The sequence below is a fragment of the Phalacrocorax carbo genome, chromosome 3 (assembly GCF_963921805.1).
Source record: "Phalacrocorax carbo chromosome 3, bPhaCar2.1, whole genome shotgun sequence".
NCBI lineage: Eukaryota > Metazoa > Chordata > Aves > Suliformes > Phalacrocoracidae > Phalacrocorax > Phalacrocorax carbo.
The window spans coordinates 24,474,391-24,499,032 of NC_087515.1; the positions used below are offsets into that span (position 1 = coordinate 24,474,391).

The window sequence follows — 24,642 nt, forward strand, 5'->3', positions numbered from 1 at the left end:
ATACACTGTGGTATAACCCAGTGTAAGTTAATATTGGTCACTCACAAAGCTCATACACATGGAAAGAAGCAACTGCCAAAACCAGAATGCTTGCAAGTGCTGACAAAGGCCTCTCACATTCCTAAAGAAGGTGCCAGCAAACAATGACAAGTAGCTATCCTGGAAGTTTCTCTCTTCTTACACTTCTTCGAACTTGGAGCTATGAAGTCCAGGCTGGAAACCCAGAAGCATTCAAATATTTGTTGGGGAAAAATAGATCTCCATCCAGCCTCTGAATCCTGCTGCTCTCCGAACCTGCAATATTTCTCTTTCATCTAGCACACCCTGCCATAAGGGTAAATTTGTCACTTGACCATCCCACATACCCCACAGTGTCTTATCTCTGGTTCCTCTCTGAGGTTCCAAAAATGGAGAGAAACATCAAGTTAACCTGCTTTAATTTCACTACACTATTACAGCAGGAAGTGCTCTCAGAAATCCTGTCAGCTTCCTTTCAGCTGCACATACAGCCACCTGCAGCCACGGACCGCAGTTCCAGTTTCTTAAGATATTGGGGAGAGAGATACAGCAGATGATTCTCCCACTGCTTCCAGTTAGATGAAAATGTCAATGGCTGGCAGCAAAGAGAGTTAATTAAAGGTCTCCTTTCTCTTCCCTTTCAGGAAAAATAAAAAGTTTTCTAAGTCTGAGCTTCAGACAGAGGTAACAGCTAATAACGTCAGAAGGGATTTTAGTCGCTTGAGGAAACTGCTCGAGGAGCCACCTGACAGTGGGCTGACAGTTTTAGAAAAGAGGATATTTGACCAGTGTTTGTCAAGAAAGTGAGTGAAAGGAAACTTATCTCAGCAGAGACAGAGACAGCCACAGCATGCCAGGGACAGAGCACTGGAAGTGTCTCACTTAGCCACTGAGTCCTCAGATGTCACAGGCAGTAACATTTTGTAACTGCAGCCCTGTTCTAGGGAGGGCATAAAGGGGACACACAGATAGATGTGTCCTGCCCTCCCAGTCAGCACAAAGCACATTCAAGACCAGTAGGAAGAGCAGCACAAGAAATGGAGTGAAAATGCTTTTTATTTTGCCTGTATCCAGCTCTAGGGTTACCTAAGGTCAAGACCAATTGGTTTTTGTTCCTTACAACGCACTTGCATGTCTCCTTATTTCTGTCACAGTCATTAGCAAGTGGATCCAGACCCCAGTAAGTGTGGTGGACATTGCTACGGGCAGCACTGCTCACTGACACAAAAGGGTCTGCAACAGGGGGTCCCGTGTCCATGAGGGAAGGGATCCCTGGAGGAGACCCAGCAGCCAAGGAGTATGTGACATGGTGAAAGAGTGAACCAATGCTAAAGCTCACGTAAGCTGAGCGTAACTTGGCTAGAAAGCACCTTGCACTGCACAGTACCATAGACTTGCACAGACTCAGTACCATGGCCAAGTGAAGGCGTATGCACCCTGGAGATGGGGACACCTCAGAGGAATAACCAAGTCTAAAAATATACCCATGAGATCCTTCAGGCAAAAAAATCCCCAAAGCTGCTTCTTCATGTATTTGGAATATGAATATATTTGGGATGAATATATAGAGTCTACACTTCAACTAGTTGAACACTTTTGGAGCCAGAAATGAAACTGTTTATTGAAATGAAAACTATAATTCTGGCATTTATATTCCAAATGATATGCAATACATCACAAACATAACTCACAGAAGGTACCGGTTCATCTGAATTCTACAAAATTCCACTTGCAGAAATAGACCAAGAGAAGTGTTAGAAGCGACAGGCTGGGGAGCTATTTCTATAAAAGACTCACAGATATTTAAACCAGATTAAATTTCAAAATCTAAAAAGTTGCCTTTAATGTGCATTATCTCCAACCTCTAAAGTAGCATACCTTCTATGCATTTCCAAAAGCATATATTATTTACATTATTTAACATTTGCATTCTGATTGCAATCAGCCTTCTTTCAATAAAATAAATAAAATTACAGTCTGTTAACCTAGAACCATCAAATTCTCACTTCCATTATCAATCAATGCCACTTCTCTGCTGACTGCAACTCAATTAAAATCCAATTATTTGAATAATTGGATGGAAATTGCTGTCATAAAGCGTACCTTTTTATTAGGAACGTTTTACATAGAAAATTGGCAGCACAGGAATTACGATACTGTGGTTAAAAATTGTTTTGTAAGCTGGGCTGGGAAAAGCTATGCCAATGAACGTGGAGGGAAAGAGTGTCACTTCTGGAGTAGGCATTTGATTCTAAAATTGGGACTTCTGGCTCAAAGCAGATCCAAAATGATGTGACTCTGCTTGTGATACTGTGAGCTTTAAGAGAGTCAGTCTTTCTATGCCTCAAAGTTTGTTATTTCTACTGATGTTAAAAAAAAAAAAAAGAGTAGTTATATATTCGTAGACCCTCTTAACACATTACCCACAGTGGTTTTTTTAAAATATGCCAGTCAGTGATATCGACCCTTCAGGTGATCTCAATACCAAATTCTTCCCTTTCTTTTAGTTCTTACATTAATTAACACCAGGTAAGTATCTGATTTTTAAAGTTAGTTTTTAACAAATCTCTCAATCTTCTTGCAGCTGTATATCTTCTCCTTGTCCTTCAGGAACACAATGTCATTTGAAAAAAATGTCCTATGAGGAAAAATCTTCAAGCATAAATTTGCATCTTAGTTTTTAATTACATCAATTTTCTACCAGAGTTTTGATTTACTTGACCAAAGTGTGAATAGCACATTCTTCTTTGCCCAATACTAGAAAAGCTGAATTCTTTGGAATTGATAACATATACAGATAGAAAACATCCTCACACTATTTTAATTTCAGTATGTCAACTCTAGGTACAAAAAATAATAAAAACCCGATACTCTAGACCTAAGGTCTAATCTTACAAAACAGACTTCAAAGATGAAGACGTTTCTATTTTTTTGAGTGTAACTATCTAGGACTTACTTGGCACCTGGAAGTTATCATGGAGAACTGTTTTTATGAACAAAAAAAAAATATCTCCTGTCAAACATACTACTTTAGCTGATCTCAGTATCTTTATATCATAATATTTTAAAGCTAGTATAGGTGTTCCAATGTATTTATTTCAATGTAATAGTATTGTCTTCTGCATTGCATCGTAAAATCAAATCAACTGAATTATACCTACTAGAGTTTAATAAATTTCTACAGAGGTAGTTCACTGAAGATTACACAGGGAATTTCAAATGAGTTATTAGGTTATGATGATTTGCATTTGACAAAATAACTTGAACTGGCATGCAGAAAGAACTGAAAAGAGCCAAAAAATCAAGGATAAAAACCCAGAAACATTATAGGTAAGCAAAAGAGTTCAAAAATGTAACTGATACTAAAAGAAACAACCCTTGATAGAATCAGTCACATTCATATTACTTTTCCATTGCAACTACTATTGTTGACTTTTGTTCCATATATTAGATTTCATACCTTTCCTTCTACTTTCCTTGTAACTTCAAGCAGCACCCCTAACATCCTTTCAGCTGCTTTACAAACTAAAGTTGCAGAAAGTAGTGAACACTATCGCAGGCGCATGAGAGTGCGCAAATATGCTGGAATCTGTCCACTTCACAGAAATGTAAAATACTTTCACATATACGCAGTCCAGCTCCCCGTAACACTAGCTCTGGAATAAATACTTATGGCCTTTTGAGTCTACATGCTAGCAGTGTCTCTTAGGCAAGCTCTGAAAAAACTTCTTATAAGAAAGAGGTTAGAAAGAACACCAGAAATCAAGCAATTCAGTTTTTTCATACAGACAGTCCTTAAAAGTGATCATTTATATGGTGCATATTAAAATCAAAGCTACTTACCCTTTTTCTCAAGTTGTAAGTCAAAATGAGATTTCTGGAGAAGGAGTGTGAAAAGGCTGTGTAGAACTCCAGCACTTTCTGCAAGGCATCTCGCTTAATCACATGAAGATCGCAGTAAGTCAAAGCCCTTACATTAGCACAGGACTGGGCGAGGGTAGACTCCTTCCAGAACACATCACCAAAAACGTCTCCTTTGCCTAGAGAAAAGCAGCAGCATTGCTTTCAATAAGATCCTATTTCCACCAAAAATATAAAAGAGTGTACATCTCATATACGCAATCAAGATTCTTCTATTTTATGTGGTCAGAAAAAAATTCTGTCTGGAAAAAAATAATCTTTGAAATATTTCATTGATAACCTTTTCCACTATCTTTTTGTTCATTACAACAGCCCAGCAAAATTTCATAACAATAAACCACAATCAAGAAACATTTCATGTGACAAATCCCCTTCAAATATCAGTAACAGTTTTCCTCTTAAAAAAAATAAAATCAAGAAAAGAAGTTCATTCTTGGTTCATTTTCTCTTCTGATCCTTTTCAAAATGATTAATTAACAGGAAATTATTTTTCCCCTTTCTTCTTTTAACTGGCACAAAAAGGATTTGTTTCTTATATCTATGTTGAGTTTTCTTAATCTGCCTAACAATTACCCACTATTGTGTCAATAAAACCATCTTGTATAATACGTCAGCGCAGTTACAGGCTGTAACAAAACACTACTGTACATCAGTATTAAAGTACGTTTGTCCTAGTTCACTAGATCATTGCCAGAAAAGTCTGTCTTTACAACAGTATAAAAGAGCAGATCTCCCAACTCCTGTGGCTCTAATGCTTTGCAGCTGGTAAGAGTCTCAACAAAATCTTTCAGCAGTTGCGCATGTGTGCCCCCACACAATATAGCGGAGGTTTAAGGCAACAACACAGTCCAAAACAAGAAGAGGACAGCTTAGTTATCACTAAGATAATACTGAAAAGGCAAGAATATTTAGCTGTTACACATTGGAAGAAAGAAAACATCGCCATTTCCTTAGAACCTTCCCATGTGCCTGTCTCTGTGAGCTTGGGGCAGCCAGTGAAATCCCTACTGAGGAATACTGCAATGAGGGCAACTGCACCAGTCCGGGCACTACAATGCAGGGCAAGTATACCAAAATCTGCCTGAGGAGCAGCCCCCAGCCAGGGTTTCACTGGTTACACCCCAGCTCAGGCTGGGCATAAAAGGGAGCGTTTAGAAGAAAATTACAAGCACCTTTACAGAGTAATGGTTTTTCTGTTTTCTGACATATAATGCTAACGAGATAAGAATATTCAGTTGTTACCTTGATAATGAAAAACTACACTGTTCTTGTTGTGAATGGTATTTTCTTCTTAAAACTCTGCTGTGTTATATCATCACCGCACATCACTTTCAAGACAAACAACAAAGAAATACATTCACAATGTCTATCAAGGTGTAGTAGGGATGGACCAGATGGTCCTTTGTCTGATAAATAATACTTTTCCTGTAGCAATTCTTAAAGGCAAAGCATGAAAATATATATTACCTTATGACTTCACTGGGCCCTTTCAGAATTCATTCCCTAAATAAATAGTCATGTATGAAAGTCTATATGAAAGTTAAGAAAACTATCATGAGTAAAGAGGTCAAGACAACTTACAAATTAAACCCAGAACTCCCATCTCAGCCCCTGAGTTGTACTTTCCTGATTATGTAATCTCTTCCATTAGATAACAACCCTTTCCTCTTTGAGGAGAAGCTATCAGCCTGATGGTAAGCTACGCTGTAGTGCAATAAGCCGTGGTTCACACTGACATGCTCCCAGTCTTTCACGAAAGCCCTATGCAGCCCACCTGCCAGGGACCAGTTTAGGCCCTGAACACTTTGAAGGAACATAGACTATATTTCCATTTTAAATGCATATATACACTGAAACCACCTCTTCCATAAGCACATCTTTTCCCCACAAAGTTAAGCAAAGGCACCATAATGATACCCTTTCTTCTACCTCTAGTCTCTTTACATACGACAGTGACATACTATACTATATAGACATACTATAAGGGCAGCATATCAGTAAGCATGGTGGTAGTCTAACAGCCCAGTGCAGTAAGAAACTTTTCATTTTAATGGCAATGACTTTTCAAATCTTCAATTATTTAAACATATGCTTTTTCAGTAGATACATTAAAAATGGCCTAAGAAAAAAAAATCTTTCATGTACTTAAAATAGATCATCATCTACAAGGCTTTTAGACAGACAAACACAAAATATATTCAAAATTGAAGTGAAATAATTTTTATGCACCATAAAAATGATATGCTTCACTGGGTAAAAATGGATTGTTTCCCTTTGGAATAAATATGCTTTTACTCACAATCTTCCAGGCAATTAGCTGAACAACTGTTTTAATTAACGCTCTGGAATATATCAAGTATTGAAATGTGCCGTCGCTGATGAGTAACAGTTAAAGCTGGTAGTCCAAGCATGAGGGAGAGGAATTCTAGCTTATTTCTAAGCATCTCCAGACAAGTTTCCCTACCTTAAAATGATAATAATTATTCTACTGCCCCACAGTAATATGAAGAATAATTAGTACAATGCAAGTACAAACAGCATGGTGCTGTTTTGCCTACATATGAAATGACAAACAGAAGTTACTCACATGTCACTCTTCTTAAAACTTAATTCTGCTTTTCACATGTCACAGAAAGACACAACTCTGTCCTTCACCTGTGGCAGCAACCGCAGTTTCCCCTTGCTATTTGTAACTCTCAGAAAACTCCCCCTTCTGCAGTTTTCTGCCACCCCAGGGAGCCGTTTCCCATTGATGGCAAGAGCAGGACATGAAGGAGCTATGTCTGCTGGGTGCCCGCTGAGCCAAACTAAACAGAGATAAGCAGCACATGAACCACAAACTGAATCAGGTCACAGAAGCCTTAATTTTTAAGAAACAAACCAGGCTAAAACACAAAGTTGCACTGTTTTCTATCATTAACGATTTCCTTCAAGTTAATTGTGTTAACAGCCAGATATCTAGTCGAAAATCCATCCTGCATTACAGTTCAATCTCCAAAGCAAGGCACACATGCATCACATTGCTCTGTCAAGTGCATTTTCTAAATTATGCATACCAAAAGTATCAAAGTATCAATCTAGATTGTCAGATTCTAAAAACAGTTTTGTTTGACATTCATAGAAAAATGATTGGGGGGGGGAAGAGAAGCAGCAGGAAGTCTTTACAGCAAGCAGGCATTAAAATTCCACCCAGGAGTATCTGCACTGGATTAGAACAATTGTCCTCTTATATGTAATAAGGAACTGCATACCACCTCCCTTCAATTATATGTTCTCCATAAAGTAAGATCAATCACTCAGGAAAAAGCAAGAAAAAACGAGGGCAGATTAAGTGGGTGTTTTTCAAAAACATGTGTAATTGGAAAGCAAGACAAGTAAGGTGAGACTTCTAAGTGTGTCAGAAGGTGGCTGGCAAAGCCTAATGGCTGTGTTATAGAATCTGAGTCAAAAGCCTCTTTTTAATATATAACTCTAGGCTTTATATATTTCACCTTACCTCTGAAGAAAGATTAAAAAGCTAGAGAAAAGCAGGTGGCCATTTGTTTGTCAATACTTTGCGTTTCTCGTTCCCAGTTTGCTGAATTCCAGATATTTGCCAGGAACACTATCTGTCAATCACACTTAAAGTGGATGAGCTAAGCTTTTACCATCAATCATTTATATTCACTGCTGGATTTATGGGCTGAAGATCTTTCCACTGTCAGTTCATTATGCCCTGGAAAGCCAAATAGTTTTCTGCCTTTTCTGTTTGCTTGTTCGTTTTAATTATAATAGCAAGTCCCCAAACCCTGATATATTAAAACACTGAAGAATTATTTTATAAAACCAGCACCTTCTGTTTCCATATATATCCTTTCCCAATCTTTTCTCCATATCAAGTTTGCTATTCATCTTACAAGTGAAAAGAGGATTTCTCTGTTACCACTGCAAATTCAGCCTGAGCCAGGCAACAGGTCAAGCCATATCCACTGTGTCTCCTGAAAGCAGCACCAATAATGAAGATCTGATTATTGCAACTTAGTGAAGTGTTTTGCTGATTCTGTTCAAGAAAAGAATCGCGCTCACCCATTACAGCTATATTGCCTTGATGTGCCTACCAGGACAACCCTTACTATTTTCACTCCTACAAAGAGGAAGTATTGAAGAGCTCTCAGACAGAAGATATTCCACCCTACTCTGAAATAAATATGACTCTGTGTGGAATATTTTGACTGATAACCTACTTAGCTCACTTTTGGGTTCTTAGTGTCTGGGAGTCATTGTACATTTTTGGTGTGATAGCGGCTGGGTGAGAAGATGAGGCCATGGATTCATGTGCTGAAGGTCTTCCAACTCACAATTCACAAGAATCCATGGACTCTCAGCACATCAGACAAAATATTCATGTTAGAGTCATTCTCAGATTAACAGTAGTATTTGTACAGCAGGTAACACCAGAATCTAGTGGTCCCTTCCAGATCTGCCTTCATCTGTGTGTTTGAATTATAGAAGAATTGTGGCCTGACATAGTCTCAGCAGGCCCAAAAAAATGCTAGAATGACCAAACGCTGCTTGATGGTACCTCAGTAGCAATGCAGCACTAAGCATATCTTGGAAATCAGGTGTTAGCAAATACTGTTATCTGTGATGCTGATACGCAGCAGCTGCTGCACCTGCACAATGACTTCCCCAGCACAGCTCCCCAAAGCACCTGCACTGGCCTGCACCCTCAGGATTTGTTCTGCACCGCCAAGCAGTGGGACTCTGTGTGTGTCAGTCTCTATTCTAGTGACTGCTCCGTTAAAATGCTGCTGAAATTTAAAAACAAACAAAAAACTTGGCCTGATTTCCCTCCCCACCCCAAACAGCTGAAAATATTTCCCTCTCCTCTCTTCCCTCATCTCCCTTCTGAGTAAGGCATGCACTTTAAATTTTCCCATTTTACAGAGAAAATAAAGATTCAAGGAAAGTAGAGGAACCAGAACAAAATATTTTTTCCTCTTGGTACACTGTTTTAAGGCAACAAATATCTGCCAGCCAGAAAAAACAGAGCTACCATTTGGCATCAAGGTAGAGTATTCAGTATCCATCCTACAGATAAATTGCACAACTTGACAGCCAGTGAATAGCCTGCAGTTTAGTCCTCCAACACAGTACAGCTGGCAGGAGATGATGCATGGAAGTTATTTGCTGCTTTGGATTTTCTTAAGATTTCTCAAGTGCAAACTGAGACACATAACTAGAAGTGAATGACCAGCTGCACTGCAAAGAATATACTATTTTTCATTAACTAAAATATACTATTTTTTGAAGAGGTTTTAATACTCTTTTCCTCTAATAAGACCTTAAGGAAAAAAAGCCAGAGTATCAGTGCCACAGAAACCAGAAGTAGTGTTACAGTGATAATAAAATGAAGTTACACTTCAGTGATTTCCCTGGTGCACAAATAGAAACACAGTGTATCTGTTCATGTTTTAAAACACAGCTTGGCAACATTTTGCAGACAGTTTACTGTACAACTACATCAATTTTCTCTGTTGAAGCACATTATTGTACAGACAAAATAAAAACATTTATTTTACAGCAGGGGATGAATAGCAATGACATGAATAAGTTACAGCTAAGATTTCTATTATTATTGTTATAATTAATGTGTTTGTCTCTCTGAATAGAGCATGGTTTATATTTTACTACTTGACTTACTGTGATCAGAAGATACTTAAAACATCAATTGAGCCCTACCAGGCTTATTCACAAAAAGCTAGGAGGCTTCACCAGAATCTGAATCATTTCTCCTTACTTGCTTTTTAATGGTTAGTGTAAAAAAAAAAAGGTTATAAATATGTTGCCAGTTTATACAAACTCAGAAGACATGGAAGTTTCCAGCTCAAATAACTAGAGTCACAAATGTATTTGAATTTATTAGCACTGGTTAAGTAATAGCAAAAAACACAGCTCAATCTGTGTTGTCATTGCATGGACAGTGCTAGCTGTCTGATCAAAACACCTATATGAGGGGCTCAAATTGCAATATCCTCAGAGTTATTCCCTGATGACTTTGAAACCAGCTTTATGTTACAGCTACTGCTTCAAGCTTATATTAAAGCCCCCAAAATTGATTTTTTTATATATCAAAAGCAGTCAAAGAATTTAAAATAGCAGATTTTGCCTCCTGAAATATATAAAGTAAATATTTTGAAAACCTCACAAAGTTCATAGCTACAGTATACTTCATTTTAGTTAATATTTCTAGCAACTCCTTGAGGATAAATTTAACAATGTTTCAGAAACATACCTCTGAAAAAAGTTTTAATTTGAAACTTTGAAAAAACAAAGAAAAATAAGCATTCCATTAAGATTTTTTTTTAAACCTGTTTTTTCAGCGAAAACAATCCTTCTTCCTCCAAAATTGTGAGACAGAAATAAAATCCTACACAAAACAAAAATGAAAATTAATTCAGTGGTACACCTGCCAGAAATCAGGGCCTTTAAAGAAACCCAGTTTTTATTTCTTTGTTAAATTATAATTTCACATCTCTGTTGGGAGTACACAGACAAACGGGATGGGCAAGCCTTCCTAACATAGCCTGAGATACCAAGGAACATGCTGGAACAAAGAGACTCATCTCTACCACATCTCAGTTTCTGCTCCCAGTGCATCACATCACTGTTGCCAGCAACCTGCCAGACATTACTATCTTCCAAAGGGGACGACTTCTGCATGTGGTGGTGTCAGACTACTTAAGAGCTTGTTAGGCAAAGTTGCATAAATTTGCAACAATAAAACATGAAACCATAGAAAACAAAAATCAACTAATTTGAAGTGCCAAGAACTTCATGACTGAGGCCTTCATTCATAGGGAATCCCCCTCTTCCCCAGTTATTTCAACAAGGCATTCATCAAATGTTTTAAAAATCTGTTTCTCCAATACCCTGCATAGTCTTAGATCATCTACAGATATCAGCGGACAGGGGCTTTGGTGATTCCTGCTTTTAATGCTCTACCAGAAGTTAGACACAGAACAAGTAACGTCTGGCTGAAGTCTCAAAATAGGTAACTCCTGATGTCAACCCACACTACATTTTCTAGATGCCTGAAGCACAGGAATAAGAAATACTCTCTGTCCAAATACACCATTTGGAATAAACCTATATTTTCTCAATAAAAGTTTTAGTGCTGCTCTTATATCCACTGTGAAATTAAAATTTGGTTTTAATGTAAGCTTCTTTATGCCACTGTCTTTTTAAAAGTTTAGCCTGATCTCCACTTCTCATTCTTTTGTTAATAGTGTGCTTGGACACGCATTGAGGAAATCAGACTTTTAAAATTGCTCCTTCAGTTGATGTTCACTAAATCACTTCACAGAAACATGCAACTTGTCCCATCTCCCTATATATGTCAACCTGAAAAAAAAAAGCTTTAAACTATAAATAGAAAAAGCACAATAGAACTACTGAAGATAAAGCTGGATTTTAATTTCAGTCATTCCTTTTTCAAAGTCACATTACAGTCTTATTCAATAGCACAAACAATGCTGTGACTTCAGATTGTGGAATCATAGAATCATTTAGATTGGAGAAGACCTTTAAGATCACCGAGTCCAACTGTTAACCTAACACTGCCAAGTCCATCGCTAAACCATGTCCCTAAGTGCCACATCTACGTGACTTTCCAATATCTCCAGAGATGGTGACTCCACCACTTCCCTGGGCAGCCTTTTCCGGTGCTTGACAACCTTTTTGGTAAAAAAATTTTTCAGAATATCCAACCTAAACTGCCTCTGACACAACTTGGGGCCTTTTAATCTTGTCCTATCACTTGTAACTTGGGAGAAGAGACCAACAGCCACCTTGCTACAACTTCCTTTCAGGTAGTTGTAGAGAACAATAACGTCTCAACTGAGCCTCTTTTTCTCAAGGCTAAACAACCCCAGCTTCTCCTCATAAGACTTGTGCTCTAGACTCTTCACCAGTTTTGTTACTCTTCTTTGGACACACTTCAGCAACTCAGTGTCTTTCTTGTCATGAGGGGCACAAAACTGCACACAGTACTCGAGGTGCAGCCTCACCAGTGCTGAGTACAGGGGCATGATCGCTTCCCTACTCCTGCTGGCCACACTATTCCTGACACAAGTCAGGATGCTGTTGGCCTTCTTGGCCACCTGGGCACACTGCTGGCTCATGTTCATCTGGCTATCAACCAGCATCCCCATATCCTTCTCCACCAGGCAGCTTTCCAACCACTCTTTCCCAAGCTTGTAGCGTTGCATGGGGTTGTTATGACCCAGCATAACCTCACAACATACTTGTAGTCCTCCTGAGTGGCCCACCCCATCTTCCAGAGATCATAATTTTTTTTTCCTGAGTTCTAAAGCTCTCTGTTCTTCCCTGATGGCTCATCTTTCGGCACATGGTGACAGCCTGCTCCTGTGCCTTTAAGATTTCCTTCTTGACAAATGTTCAGCCTTCCTGGGCTCCTTTGTCCCTCAGCACCGCCTCCCAAAGGACTCTGTCAACCAGGCTCTTAGACAGGCCAAAGTCTGCCCTCTGGAAGTCCCAGGTAGAAGTTCTGCTGACCCCCCTTCCTTACTTCTCCAAGAATCAAAAACTCTGTCGTTTTATGATCACTATGCCCAAGACAGCCTCCAACCATCACATCACCCACAAGCCCTTCTCTGTTCACAAATAACAGGACCAGCAGGATGCCTTCCCTGGTTGGCTCACTCACGAGCTGTATCAGGAAGTTATCTTTCACACACTCCAGGAACCTCCTAGACTGTTTCCTCTCTGCTGTACTGTATTTCCAGCAGACATCTGGTAAGTTGAAGTCCCCCACAAGAACAAGGGCTAGCAATTGCGATACTTCTCCCAGCTGCTTACAGAATATTTCGTCTGCATCTTCATCCTGGTTGAGTGGTCTATAACAGACTCCCTCCATGATATCTGCCTTGTTCACCTTCCCCCCGATTTTTGTCCATAAACAGTCAACCCTATCATCACCACCATTAAACTCTAGACAATCAAAACACTCCCTAATATATAGGGCTACCCCACTGACTCTCCTTCCTTGCCTATCACTTCTGAAGATTATACAGCCATCCATTGCAGGACTCCAGTTGTGAGAGTCATCCCACCATGTTTCCATGATGGCAACTATGTCACAGTTCTCCTTACACACAACGGCTCCCAGCTGCTTGGCATTTTTAACACAGGCAGGTGTACCTAAATTTAAAACTCGGGTGAAAAATGAAGTAGAGTAAGGGACTTTTTCCAAAGACTTGACATTAAATAACAACAGGCCCCAAAACACGCAGTCAAATTCTGAAAATTGAGTTGTATACAAAGCAGTTTAGTTTAGGGAAACCTGAGTTAGCTCAGGTACGGGGGGCAGTCTAAATATAGCAGCCTGGGCTCAGCACAGTTAACTTATCTGACATCCTCAAGCCTGCTGAGAAGCATTCTTCACATGATTGTGTGGAAGATGCAATGCTTTTCTACTGAGGAGTTCTAAGACAGACAATACTTCTGCACTTCTATTTTCCCTCCTCTAAAATAAACCATCCCTGGCGTGCAGTTGCCCTTGCAGTTTGCACTGTCCTATCTGGATGCAAATCTATCCCACCAAAATCTGAATCAAGCTTCTTGTATCTACATCTGAATGAAATGCTTATGGCTAAATGAATAAGCTAAAACAATTGTAAAGACAACAAACAATTACTCTTATAACGTTCCTTTAAGATTGCAATTAGATCAAATTAAATCAGCAGGAATTTCTCCACACAAAGCAAATGGAGCATTTAATATTCCACTGAAACAAAACACGGCACACCAAGCTCTCCTACAATATCATGTTAAAACCAGAGTCTCCAATCTTGTCAGTGTTATAGCTTTGTAAATAACAATAAAAGATCTATATTTCATGGACACCCAGCTTTCACTTCCTTAACTCACATGTGATCTTAAAAGTAAATCTATGTGCAACCTTTACACGCTCCACCAGAAGAAAAAAGTTATATATCCCACTTTCTCCCTGATGGTGAAGAAGGCAGCTAGGTCTAGACTATAAATTCCCATTCTTTGATTGCATACTTTCATACTTCTGTAATATCTACATTCTGTTATTTCCCTTCAGCTTTGATAGCAGCAAAAGGAATAGCAACAGCAAACTGTCCTTGTGGAGAGCAATGATTTTACTTGCTCATAATAAATTACTGCCTTGACTTCCCTTCCTATCTCATTCACTTTATGGAGTCAGGAGTTGAACTCGATGATTCTCATGGGTCCTTCCAACTCAGGATATTCTATGATTCTATGACTAATACTCTTTGCTAAACCAAAAGTCAAGAAAAAAGTTTATTCTTTTGAAAGTTTTTAACTCGCATAAGGATAGCAAGAACGTAATAAATGCAGAACAGCTGGGATGCAACACTTGGGATAAACTGCTTTACTCTTGGGATAAACTCTTTTGTGTGAGGGGTTTTGGTTGTTTTTTTTTTTTACTAAACCTTCTAGTAAATGTTATTTATCTTATCCATTGCTTAGCTCTGAAGACCACAGTGTTTTTCAAGGCTTTGATTTTTAATGCTAAATAAAGGCTTAAAGGGTCCCAGTCTCTAATCAAATCCATAAGACTAACCTCCAGCCTTACAATCCATACACATAGGGCCCCTTTGCAGGGATCATCAAAACCACTTCAGCAACTCCCAGCAATTCACATAAGTGAAGATCGGCTGCTAAGTCAGGCCCTCTTGACAAATTTTCCAGCAGTCTAAATATTTAAGGACAAGACATTGCTTTCCCCACTGCTAACTAGAAGAAAAGCCTGTCACCCTAATTTCAAGGGTTTTCTCCTTCTTCTCTCCAGCCTTTTACTGGAATGTTTTCTTAAATTTCAAAGACTACCCCAATTTCAAGAAGAAAGGTTTGGAACCAACCCAGGTCCAAGAATTACTTGCTTCCTTCAGATTTCCTTGAGAAGAGGGATTTTTTGTTCAATCTTGGAGTACAATTATGTCAGTCATATCTAACTTAGAATTTATTATTTTCTAGTAAGATCAAAAATGGTTTTCTTGGTCAATCAAATATTTGTACATACATGTTAACAAAACATAAATCTTTTCCTTAGAAGGCCTCCTATCCATCCCTTCCATGTACTCCCAGAAAATACTTATGAAACGTTAATTTTGCTACTATGACATTATTTTCTGTAATTCTCATTAAATTTTCTATGTACACATGCAATTAGAGACATAACACAAGAGCTAGCACTTCCTCTAGCAATAGTGAGGAAAGATTTAAAACATCCAGACTAAATGGCTGGGGGACCAGGGAAGTGCCCTGCTAGCCCCAGCAATGGCATATCATCTGCTCAGCTGGAATTCTAAGATTAGCTTCATGATTACTGCAGCTCCTTCCAAACAATCTACACTCTCACACTGCGCTAAGGAAATGTGTACCTTCATAGTGTAAAAAAATATAAAGAGTGCATTGAAAGACAGTTTAGGTCTTCAAGGGTCCATGATTTTAAAAACAACAATTAGCTATGCAGGCTTAATTGATGCTTCTATTACACTCTCTTTTCCCCTGCATATTTCAAAGAAAGCTGCAGCCAGACCTTATGGTCCCTGCCTGGAACACTCTTTCTTCAGGAGGAATCTCTTAAGAAGATATTAATTAAATTAAAATGTAGCAAATCCCTCCTGAGCAGGAGTAAATTTTAACTTTTCAAAGACCTACGATAAGGTCAGGTTTTCAGATGGCCTGTGGCTCAGCCTGAAAGGTCTGCTCCAAAGGGGAGAACCTAGAGCTGACCAATGAAGTGCACACAAATGGTTGATTGTTTTTAACAAAACAACCCATTTTCTCTAACCACATTTGGATAAATGGGTAAGTTTTTAAGCAAGAGTAGTTCAGAGATGTGTCAGTCTCAGATGGATAAAGCAGCATCAGCCCAAATGGGAAGGCTTAGAAAAGTTAAAAGCAAAGCCAAGTAGAAAACAGTCTCTTAATGGAAGTCCTGCATGACCTGTGCTTCGCTCAGATCTCTTGAGGGCAGGGACTGTGTGATTTTTCTCCATCTTCCACAAAGTGCTGAGCATACGTCAGCACTTCACCCTACACAATAACAATGGTGTAAATGGAAGAACAGTGAACTACAGAAAACAGAACTGTATTTCGTCCAAGGAGCTTCCCACTAGCTAATCTTCACTTCTACATAATCCTGCTCACATGCTTACACATTAACACAGAAAACCACAGTAATACAGTGGCTTTTCTTGCTATGCCTTCCTTATCTGACCCATTTGTATTAGAATGAATCACAAATTAACAGATCACCTAGCCTAAAGGTGATTTTCTACTTTTTTGGGTGTTTCTTTGATACATCAAATCCAAAGACTGTGTTGCATGAACATCAGTAATTTCTTTATTTCAGCAGAAATTTTGGACAGAATTCAAAAATACATCCTTCATCCCAACAAATCAAACTTCATACAAAATGCATCAATTTTTAAAATTTTCACTGTGCACACTGCAAATTTTTTTTTTTAACTTACTCATTTTTGTGTCTCTCTCTAAGTCAAATTAATGGGGAAGGCGATCTTAGGGGACACAAAAAATGTACATTTTTTCCCTGCTGGCCTGTGTGCAATTTGTTCCAACTCAGAACTCCTACTAATACAAGTCAATCAAAGTCAGTGCTCTGTTATAAGAACATAAGCCTGAACTGAGAATATACCTGTCTCTTGGGTATTACACAGAACTCATCTGGAAGGATATTATGCAAGTGTACACAACACATTCCAAATTACAGGGCTACACAATACACTGTTATATGCTAGTCTGCACGGCTAAATGATTTTAGAACTTGAAAATGTTTCGTACGTATTGGATCCTTGGATACTCATGTTAATTCATGAGAGTTCAACATGGCAAAAGGTAGTAAATTCCGGATGCGCAACTTAGAAAAGCAGATGTTGCTAGTATCACGTAGCACTGAACAGCATAGGTGATTCCAGAACAAGAAAATCAGTTTTCCCTCCTGCTTTTCACCTTTTTAGTTTCCTGTGTGGCACAAAATATTATGAACTTGATTCCCCAGGACACTAAATTCACTCTATGCTACATATGCAAGCCAGTTCAGAAGTAGATAAAAACTGGGCTCAGCATATTTATTAGCCCGCTCATTTTCCAGTAGACATTCCTCTTAGGAGAGCTGGGTGTATGTGTTCAGAAACAGTAAAATTACCAAGCTGTTTTCTTCTCTTTTTTCCAGGCTGCTATGAGTGACAGGTACTGGATTAAGCCACCATGAGAATTTACCTTATCACAAAAGGTTCTGACAGAATCAAATTATAAGTATCACCTCCTCAGTGCTCCAGCCACCCTATGATTCACCTACATCTATTGGATTATCACACTCTTTTCTCCTAGCTTTGCCTCAGAATGTTGTTCACACCACTATCAGCTTCTTTTTAATGCCTCCAACCTAAAGCTGTCATTTGAAGTTAACACAAATCAGCTCTAAATCTTTATATTACTTTGACTTTAAAAGAGGCAAATATTATTTCAACATGAGATCTTAAATAAAGCTAACTGGAAAATTTTCAGCAAAAGCAGGTTATTACTGGAGGGTGGGAGGGAGGCAGGGAAGCCAGGCACTTCAAACTTTAAAATAAGTTTTCTGAAGTCCTCAGTGGAATTTCTAATGAAAAGAGGGTAGTGAGACAGGGAGAACCCCACGAATGACGAGGATCCCGGTGCTCAAGTACAGCTTCCAATGACCAGTTGAAGCAATCTGGAGATGAGATGATTGCCCTTCCTACTTACCTGTGTGGAACAGGAAGGACAAGCCAATGACTCTATGCAATGCTCCTGCATGATATTAAGCGAGTTTTTTCTCTCTCTCTTGATTTTCGCAGACAATAAACATCTAACATCACACAGCTGACAAGTTCATTAAAATATACCTCATCGGGCTGTGGCAAACCTAACTTGACTGAAGCTTTTTAAAGAATGAGTTAAGTGCTTGAGAAGAAAAGGCTATAAAAACGCTCTATGCATCTGTATTTGTGCACAATGCATATTATCAGCCGAGAAACTCACCCAATATAGCAACAACTTCATCATCCTGGATTACTTCCAAAGACCCTGAAACCACAAAGCAAAGGCTGTCGACACTCTCGCCGGCATGGTAGATCAGGTCTCCCGGGGCACAATGCACTGTCTGAAATTCCATGGCAAGCGCTCGAAGGCACCCGTCGCTTGCCAGCCTGAAGGCTGGGTGCTCCTTGAAAACTTTGCGGTTCAGATGCACACAGATATCTGCTCTCATGTCCTTAGGGCATATCTGCAAAACCTGAGAAGGAGATTAGGCAATGAATCCCTGTGCATGCCTTCTATGTGCCACACGATTATTCCTAGTTGACTACACAGGGTTTAAGAGATACTTTCCCTCCTTTTTACAAAAATTCTAATCCTCAGTCCATACATTTATTTTTGTATTATTTATACACATGAGCCACAATACCTGAAAGAAAATAATGTTTTCAGCTGAGCAACGTGCTGTGCTGGATATTGAATTACCAGGATAAGGCCTCAGGTTTTTAAGACAATAAAATTAAGAGCACTGCAGAACGTAAAGTGGAGAAAAGCTTCCTGAAGGATTGTTTCTGGTGGGTAGGTCTGTCTTTTTACAGGCAGATTCCATGAAAAGCCTGCACAGATTATATGTTTGAAGTGAGAGAAATATTGTATAGAGGCGAAGTGTAGTCTCATATCCCTTTAGCAAAAAAAAAGTTATTAAAAGTTTCTTTAATTCATAATATTGAGATTTGCAGGTATTCAAATTTACCCCTCAGTGGCAGTAGCAGGTTTTGGTTTTTTTTCCCCACACAACAAGGGACTTTATGGTATGATATTGTATTAGGCAACTTTTGGTCTTCCAAATGCAATGTTCCTCACAGCAACTCATGATGTGTGCACCTAAGGGTACAGAAACTGACGCTTAGTACAGCGGGTACCAGTCGGGGCCAGTTCTGAAGGTTTTTAATATAATACAGACTGCCAAGTGGAAAGCATACAGAATTACTACTGCACGTACAGATTAAAAAAATCCTGGCAAAACCACTGGAAACACATAACACAAACAGGGTTTTGCGATGACAAAATCCTTGGAGGATAGTCTGATGAAGTACATCTCAGGACATACTATTTGAGAAAAACAATGAGTACTATAAGCCTGCCTTGGTTTTTTTCTCAGTAATAAGTATTCCATCCAACTAAGGAGCACTCTGGGTGAGCTTCAGAGTTACTCCCACACATTTTCCTGGATAGGAGGAGACGGCTGCTTCAACGCAAACACTCCTGGAAAACATAAAGGTAACACAGGAAGCACTAAGGCTATGCCTACACCTCACAAAGGGACTCTGCACAAGAACTGAGCAGACAACCAAGCTCAAAACTCTCTGCATGGCACTGGTTCTAGATATTACACTTGCTTCTTCCAAGTCAAATGATTCTACCACCATCATCATCATCGGCCCACCTCCAAGCAGGTCTGCCACTACAGATATTACTTCTTAAAGAGATATATTTCTATAGTGCTGAAATGTAGGGCACTCACAGATGATCTCTCTCTGTCCCACAGTGAGTGGCAGCCGAACCTGGCAGTTTTCAATTTTCCAGGCTCACAAAAACGGGTTGGGGCAACAAGACCAGCATTTAACGTGGAACACAGGCAGCAGCCATAGCTGTCGTTGCAATTATCTCATTTATTCTGGCAACAAAAACATTCTGTATTTGCAGATGTTTGCCAAAGTTTGGCACTGGAATTACACACATGTACACTTCAGTTACTTGAATATCGTGCACAAAAAGGGTTGTTTTAATAGAAATATGAGTAAAACCTGACTATACAAGAGAATATTTAAAATTAGGCTTTTATCCAAAAAATCCTTGGTTTCCCAGTGAAAGAGGAAGTTAACTCTTTTTCTGTTCTCCATTTTGAGAAGTTGCCTCCAGACTTCACAAAAATAAAGAGGGACTAAAGACATTTGAGAGTCAGACAAACGGCAGAAGACTTTAATTTGTATGGGAGGTAAGAAACATATCTTCATGAATTAATTTTAGAATCTTTCAGCAGCTGTTGGTTAAATTTTGTTATACTGGCATTTTCTCGATTTACAGAGTTTGCTTTTAGCTGATTATTCACTCCTTGGCATGCCTGCAGTTAACACTGAACTGACAAATTTGTGGCCTACAAAATAGTGAGAAGATTGATTCTGTGCTAAGTTCATCTTTAAATATCTGCCTCATCTGTAGGAAGCTGTGCTGCATTACACAGCAGCACAACTACCACTGCTCTGTCACAGCAGCGATACATGTTTTATCCATTGAATGACATCCTAGAAGTTATACACAAAGGCATCAAACCAAGGGAGCTGGAACCTGGGAGTTTGCGGACTGGCACAGCCATTAGTTGGTTTTATATCTGCTAGTTTTTGCTATGCAGATGGAAGTTGATTTCTTGGTTTTACAGCCATCACTACTGGCAGTTCAGCTACTAACACACCAGTTACTGAAATCAACACTGTATTATTATGCTGACATCCTGATAATTGGAAATTTTTTTTTTCCTGTTTATTAAGATAATTCTCAAAGGCTACAGTGAGTTGTGCTTGACTTGATTATCCTACTGCCTCCAAAGGCATTCTTAAAGCATTTCTCTCCTTCTCAGAGGAAGTCAAGATGGAACTTTGAAGATAAGCTAAAAGAAACATGTTTTATGTAGCAATTTTTTCTTGTTGCTTTGTTAAAATGATGAAAGGAGCTTGTACAGGGTGTGTGTGGGTGTGGGGGTGTGTGCGTGTGTGTGAATGAAAGCACCACCATTCATTACCTGAGGATACATAGCGTATCTACCTTCCACAAATGTCCCTACCCTGAACCCATAAACCCACACAAAGATATTTTGTGAGAAAACAGGCAGAGAAGCTTCTAATCAGCACTATCCAGTACTAAAATACCTTTTCTTTCTGAAACCTACTATGATAGACAGCGCTTCCCAGAATCATGGTCTGGGATCTAAATGGCAGATATGCTGAAGACAATTTAGGAAAGCAAGCAGTACCCTGTGTACCCGTTGGTCTCCTGACAGCGCATGCAAGACCACATCTGTTCTACCCTTTCATAACAATGCTTTAACGGCTAGACGGAAATGAGGCTGTTTGCTCTTTAACTGCATCATCTGCAGTTTAGAATACTAAATTAAGCCACCAACTAGAAGGCTGGTGACCAGAGGATTGGTATGATTTCCTGAACAAACCACCCCACAAATCACATCTCTCTACAAGCAGAAGAAAAACAAGTAGCTATCTCCATAAAAGCTGGCAACTAATACAAAAGTGGCAAGTAGTTGCTTTTGTACTTTTGTTCTGGTGAAGGGCCATTTATTATTTTAAAAAACACAATGGGAATTCATTTGTAAATTCAATGAATTAGGATTATAACATTTGCCTAACATAAGGCAGATTTCAAACAATACATTATTATTACAGTAATGACTTCCATCTTTCATTCATATCTTTAATCTGCACACAGAATATTACGTTCAAATTCTATGATGCCAAAACAATTTTACTTTGTATGCGGGCCCACAGAGCTGAGAACAACCTCCCACAACAGAAATATTGCAAAAAAAAAAAAAAGTCATTTTAAGAAATTCTGAGGTTGTGTTAGAACTTGGAACTTTTTATTTAGTTGTTTTGGGTTTTTTACTGAAAACCAAGCTCTTTCCTTCATTTTTAAACTATTTCATGACATATCACCAGCAACACATACCTGGTTTTACAACTAACATATGTCAGTATGACAGAATAGGTGAAATACTGTATTTGAAAGTTTAAAATTAAGGGAAGCTACTACTTGGAACTATTTAAAGAATATTTGTCTTCTTTACTAAGAAAGTACCTCCTGTTTATTTTAATGAAATACTTTCAGGATGTGACTTGTTTCCTTGCAGTTTAATTTACTTACTTTTTCAGTATCTATTCCTCTGGACATTGACCAGGTGGAGACGATGTAATCCATCACACGCTCACTCAGTCCTTTAGGGACCTGGTAGAGCTTTAGGAAGTCCCGGACACTGTTCAGCATTTCATGATATCTGTTTGTATTAGCATACATTTGCTGAAAAATGGTTGTCACATTACCAAAAATAGTTGCATACAGAAGGGCTGTAAAGAAAAGAAAAACAATAGATATAATACATAATAAATTGTGATGACTGTGCTTTAAGACTGGAAATGCCAGGCCACAGAAATGCATGCAATATCAGTGCTTTGTTAGGAAGGCTTGATGAGCACAAGCATTTTATAGGTCACCTTCAGCATTACAAATTGAGGACCACCACCTACTTTTGTGATGGCAAGTCCTGCAACACAGAGTTCCTGAAATACAACTATTTGTCTCTGTCCATCAAACAGTTCAGTAGTATCCAAACCCTTACGAAACCACAAGAATTTTAAGACAAATAGCTTGACAGCAAATACTTTAAAATTTCATCTCTGGTTTATAGCGCCTGTGTTGAAATGCCATCAGTGACAGATTTCCAAGCTTTAAGTGCATTACCACAGTAGTAAGCCAAGTCGTCATTACCCACCTCCGTGTGACAACAACAATGCATCAAAGCAGAAGATGGAATACGTAATAAACAGTTACCATGGGTCAGTGATTTATAGATGTAAGTTTAGTAATACATATAAACTCACATTATGTTTTATATTCTTCAGGAAGAAGAACAGCAAGGCCTGAGGCAAGAGCTAGAGCCCTGAAACACCAACCAAATGCTGCGCAGCCCTTCTGAATTCATTCAGCATAGTTATGAAGCCAGCTGGTTCATCAAGATGGGTTTAGGAATAAACATGAGAAAGAAAAAAAGAGTATTTCCAGGTGTGGAGAGAAGCAGATGAAAACACACAGGACTTGATAAGATCCGCCTGCCAAAGCCCAAGACAGAACACCAGCCCTGTGGAAGTTTCAGTGGTCATATTTTGATGGTTTGCAGAGGCTAGGACTGAGGCTTTTCCAGCCAATCCAGCCCTGAATGAAAGGAAGGACAGGAAGCCTCAAAAGCAACTTTCCTAGGTTGTGAATCAGGTCAGTGGTAAGTGAGAGGCTGGCTGTAGGGGGAGGAGAACATTCAGATGGCAGATGAGCCAATAACCATCAGTAAGTGTGTTCTGACTTGCTGAGGAAGTTTTTCCCTCTTCATCATTTCCTGTCCCCCAAAACAGGCACCAAATTTTCATTATCTCTTCCACTCAAGATAAAAATAATTGAGAACTTATATTTATAAAAAATAAGATGATGTTTTGACTTATCCAAATATCCCTTTTTTGTGTTTATTTCCTCCCTCATCCCCTCTTTTTTTAAAAAAAAATTTCCTCACCCCATTCATTCCTTTGAGAAGGCAGCTATTTATTCAGGTCAGTGTCATAGGCAGATATGCTTAAGCCAACTAAGATGCTTTAAGATTTTATGTCCAACAAAAAACCTTTGATAACATGCAAGAGAAACTTACAGGACTGTCTTTTCCCTGATCATTAAGAGATGCAATTTAAATTTACATTTGCTCAAGGCCTTTGCACTGCTGATTCTCTACAGGATTCCTTCCTGACGCAGTATGACTTTTCTTTTTATGAGTTCCTGTAGAGACCAGCTCTCCCCTTTTCCAACTAGCCCTTGTACAGAGGGGAATAAAAATATATACAAAAATGTGAAAACTCTGTTAAAAAAAAAAGCGGAGTGTATGCATAGGGATTCAGTGACTAGAAACATATAGATTATTTCTCTGTTTAACCTGAACTTGTGCCTGAGCTAAACCATACCTGGAAGTCTGATGCAGTGAATACTGAAGAATGAAGAAAATGCTTTAAAAAAAATGTTTACTATAAACACTTCTCAATCCATGAGTGTTTTGTATTTGAACAGCATTACCTTTCCCTAACTACATCCTGGTTTGCTCTGTTGTTACACAGATGCAAACACAACCTTAGGTCCTGCTTAGACGGACTTTTACCAGGTTCCCTAAGAGAAACTGAACCCAAAGCTGCCTCCAAAACTGCAAAGCCCATTGGCAGAACGCCGTAGCAGCGCAAGGCGTCCACAAACATCATTATTCTGCCAGCCAATATAACACTGAAAATAGGTGACAGATTAGGAAGAGGGTCACAATCAAATTCTTATCTGTAGACTCCTGGGTAACCATACTTGTGCACATACAACTGTCTCTTCGTCTGGCAAACAGTGGAATCTGCTGGATCAGCATCTTGGAAAGTAAAGTATAGCTCTATGCCAGCAAAGGAAAAATGGAGTCCCCACTCTGTTCCATTACTGTCCAGCTACATGAAGCCTAAAGAAAAACCAGAAAGCTGGTTCTTCGTTTTGATTATTATGAGGTGAGCAGTCCTAGAGCAATTTCCACTGTGAACTGCAGCTACTATGCTTCAGTATGACAATTATCTTGGCAAGAAAAATTATTACTGCCTACATTAATTTTTAATGTATAAAAAATCCCCAAACTTACAATCTTTAATTTATCATTAGATAACCACTTTATTACTATTAAAGACACATTAAAGCCAAGGATTTTTGCAGCCTAATATTGGATAGATATATTAGCATATTAAACATTCTTCTGCATAGAAATAGCTAGCTCTGTGCCTT

At 38.9% G+C, this 24,642-nt stretch overlaps 1 protein-coding gene across 1 annotated transcript in view; it reads right to left on the minus strand.

Annotated features, from left to right (window-relative positions):
- The window catches only part of KCNH1 (potassium voltage-gated channel subfamily H member 1), a 152,479-nt gene that overhangs the window by 70,460 nt on the left and 57,377 nt on the right, over positions 1-24,642 (minus strand). Inside the window, exons 5-7 of the mRNA XM_064445470.1 lie at positions 21,952-22,151; positions 18,022-18,274; positions 3,862-4,058 (exon numbers count right to left, since the gene is read on the minus strand). Coding sequence (XP_064301540.1) covers positions 3,862-4,058; positions 18,022-18,274; positions 21,952-22,151 — 650 coding nt within the window. The remainder of the gene's footprint in view (positions 1-3,861; positions 4,059-18,021; positions 18,275-21,951; positions 22,152-24,642) is intronic.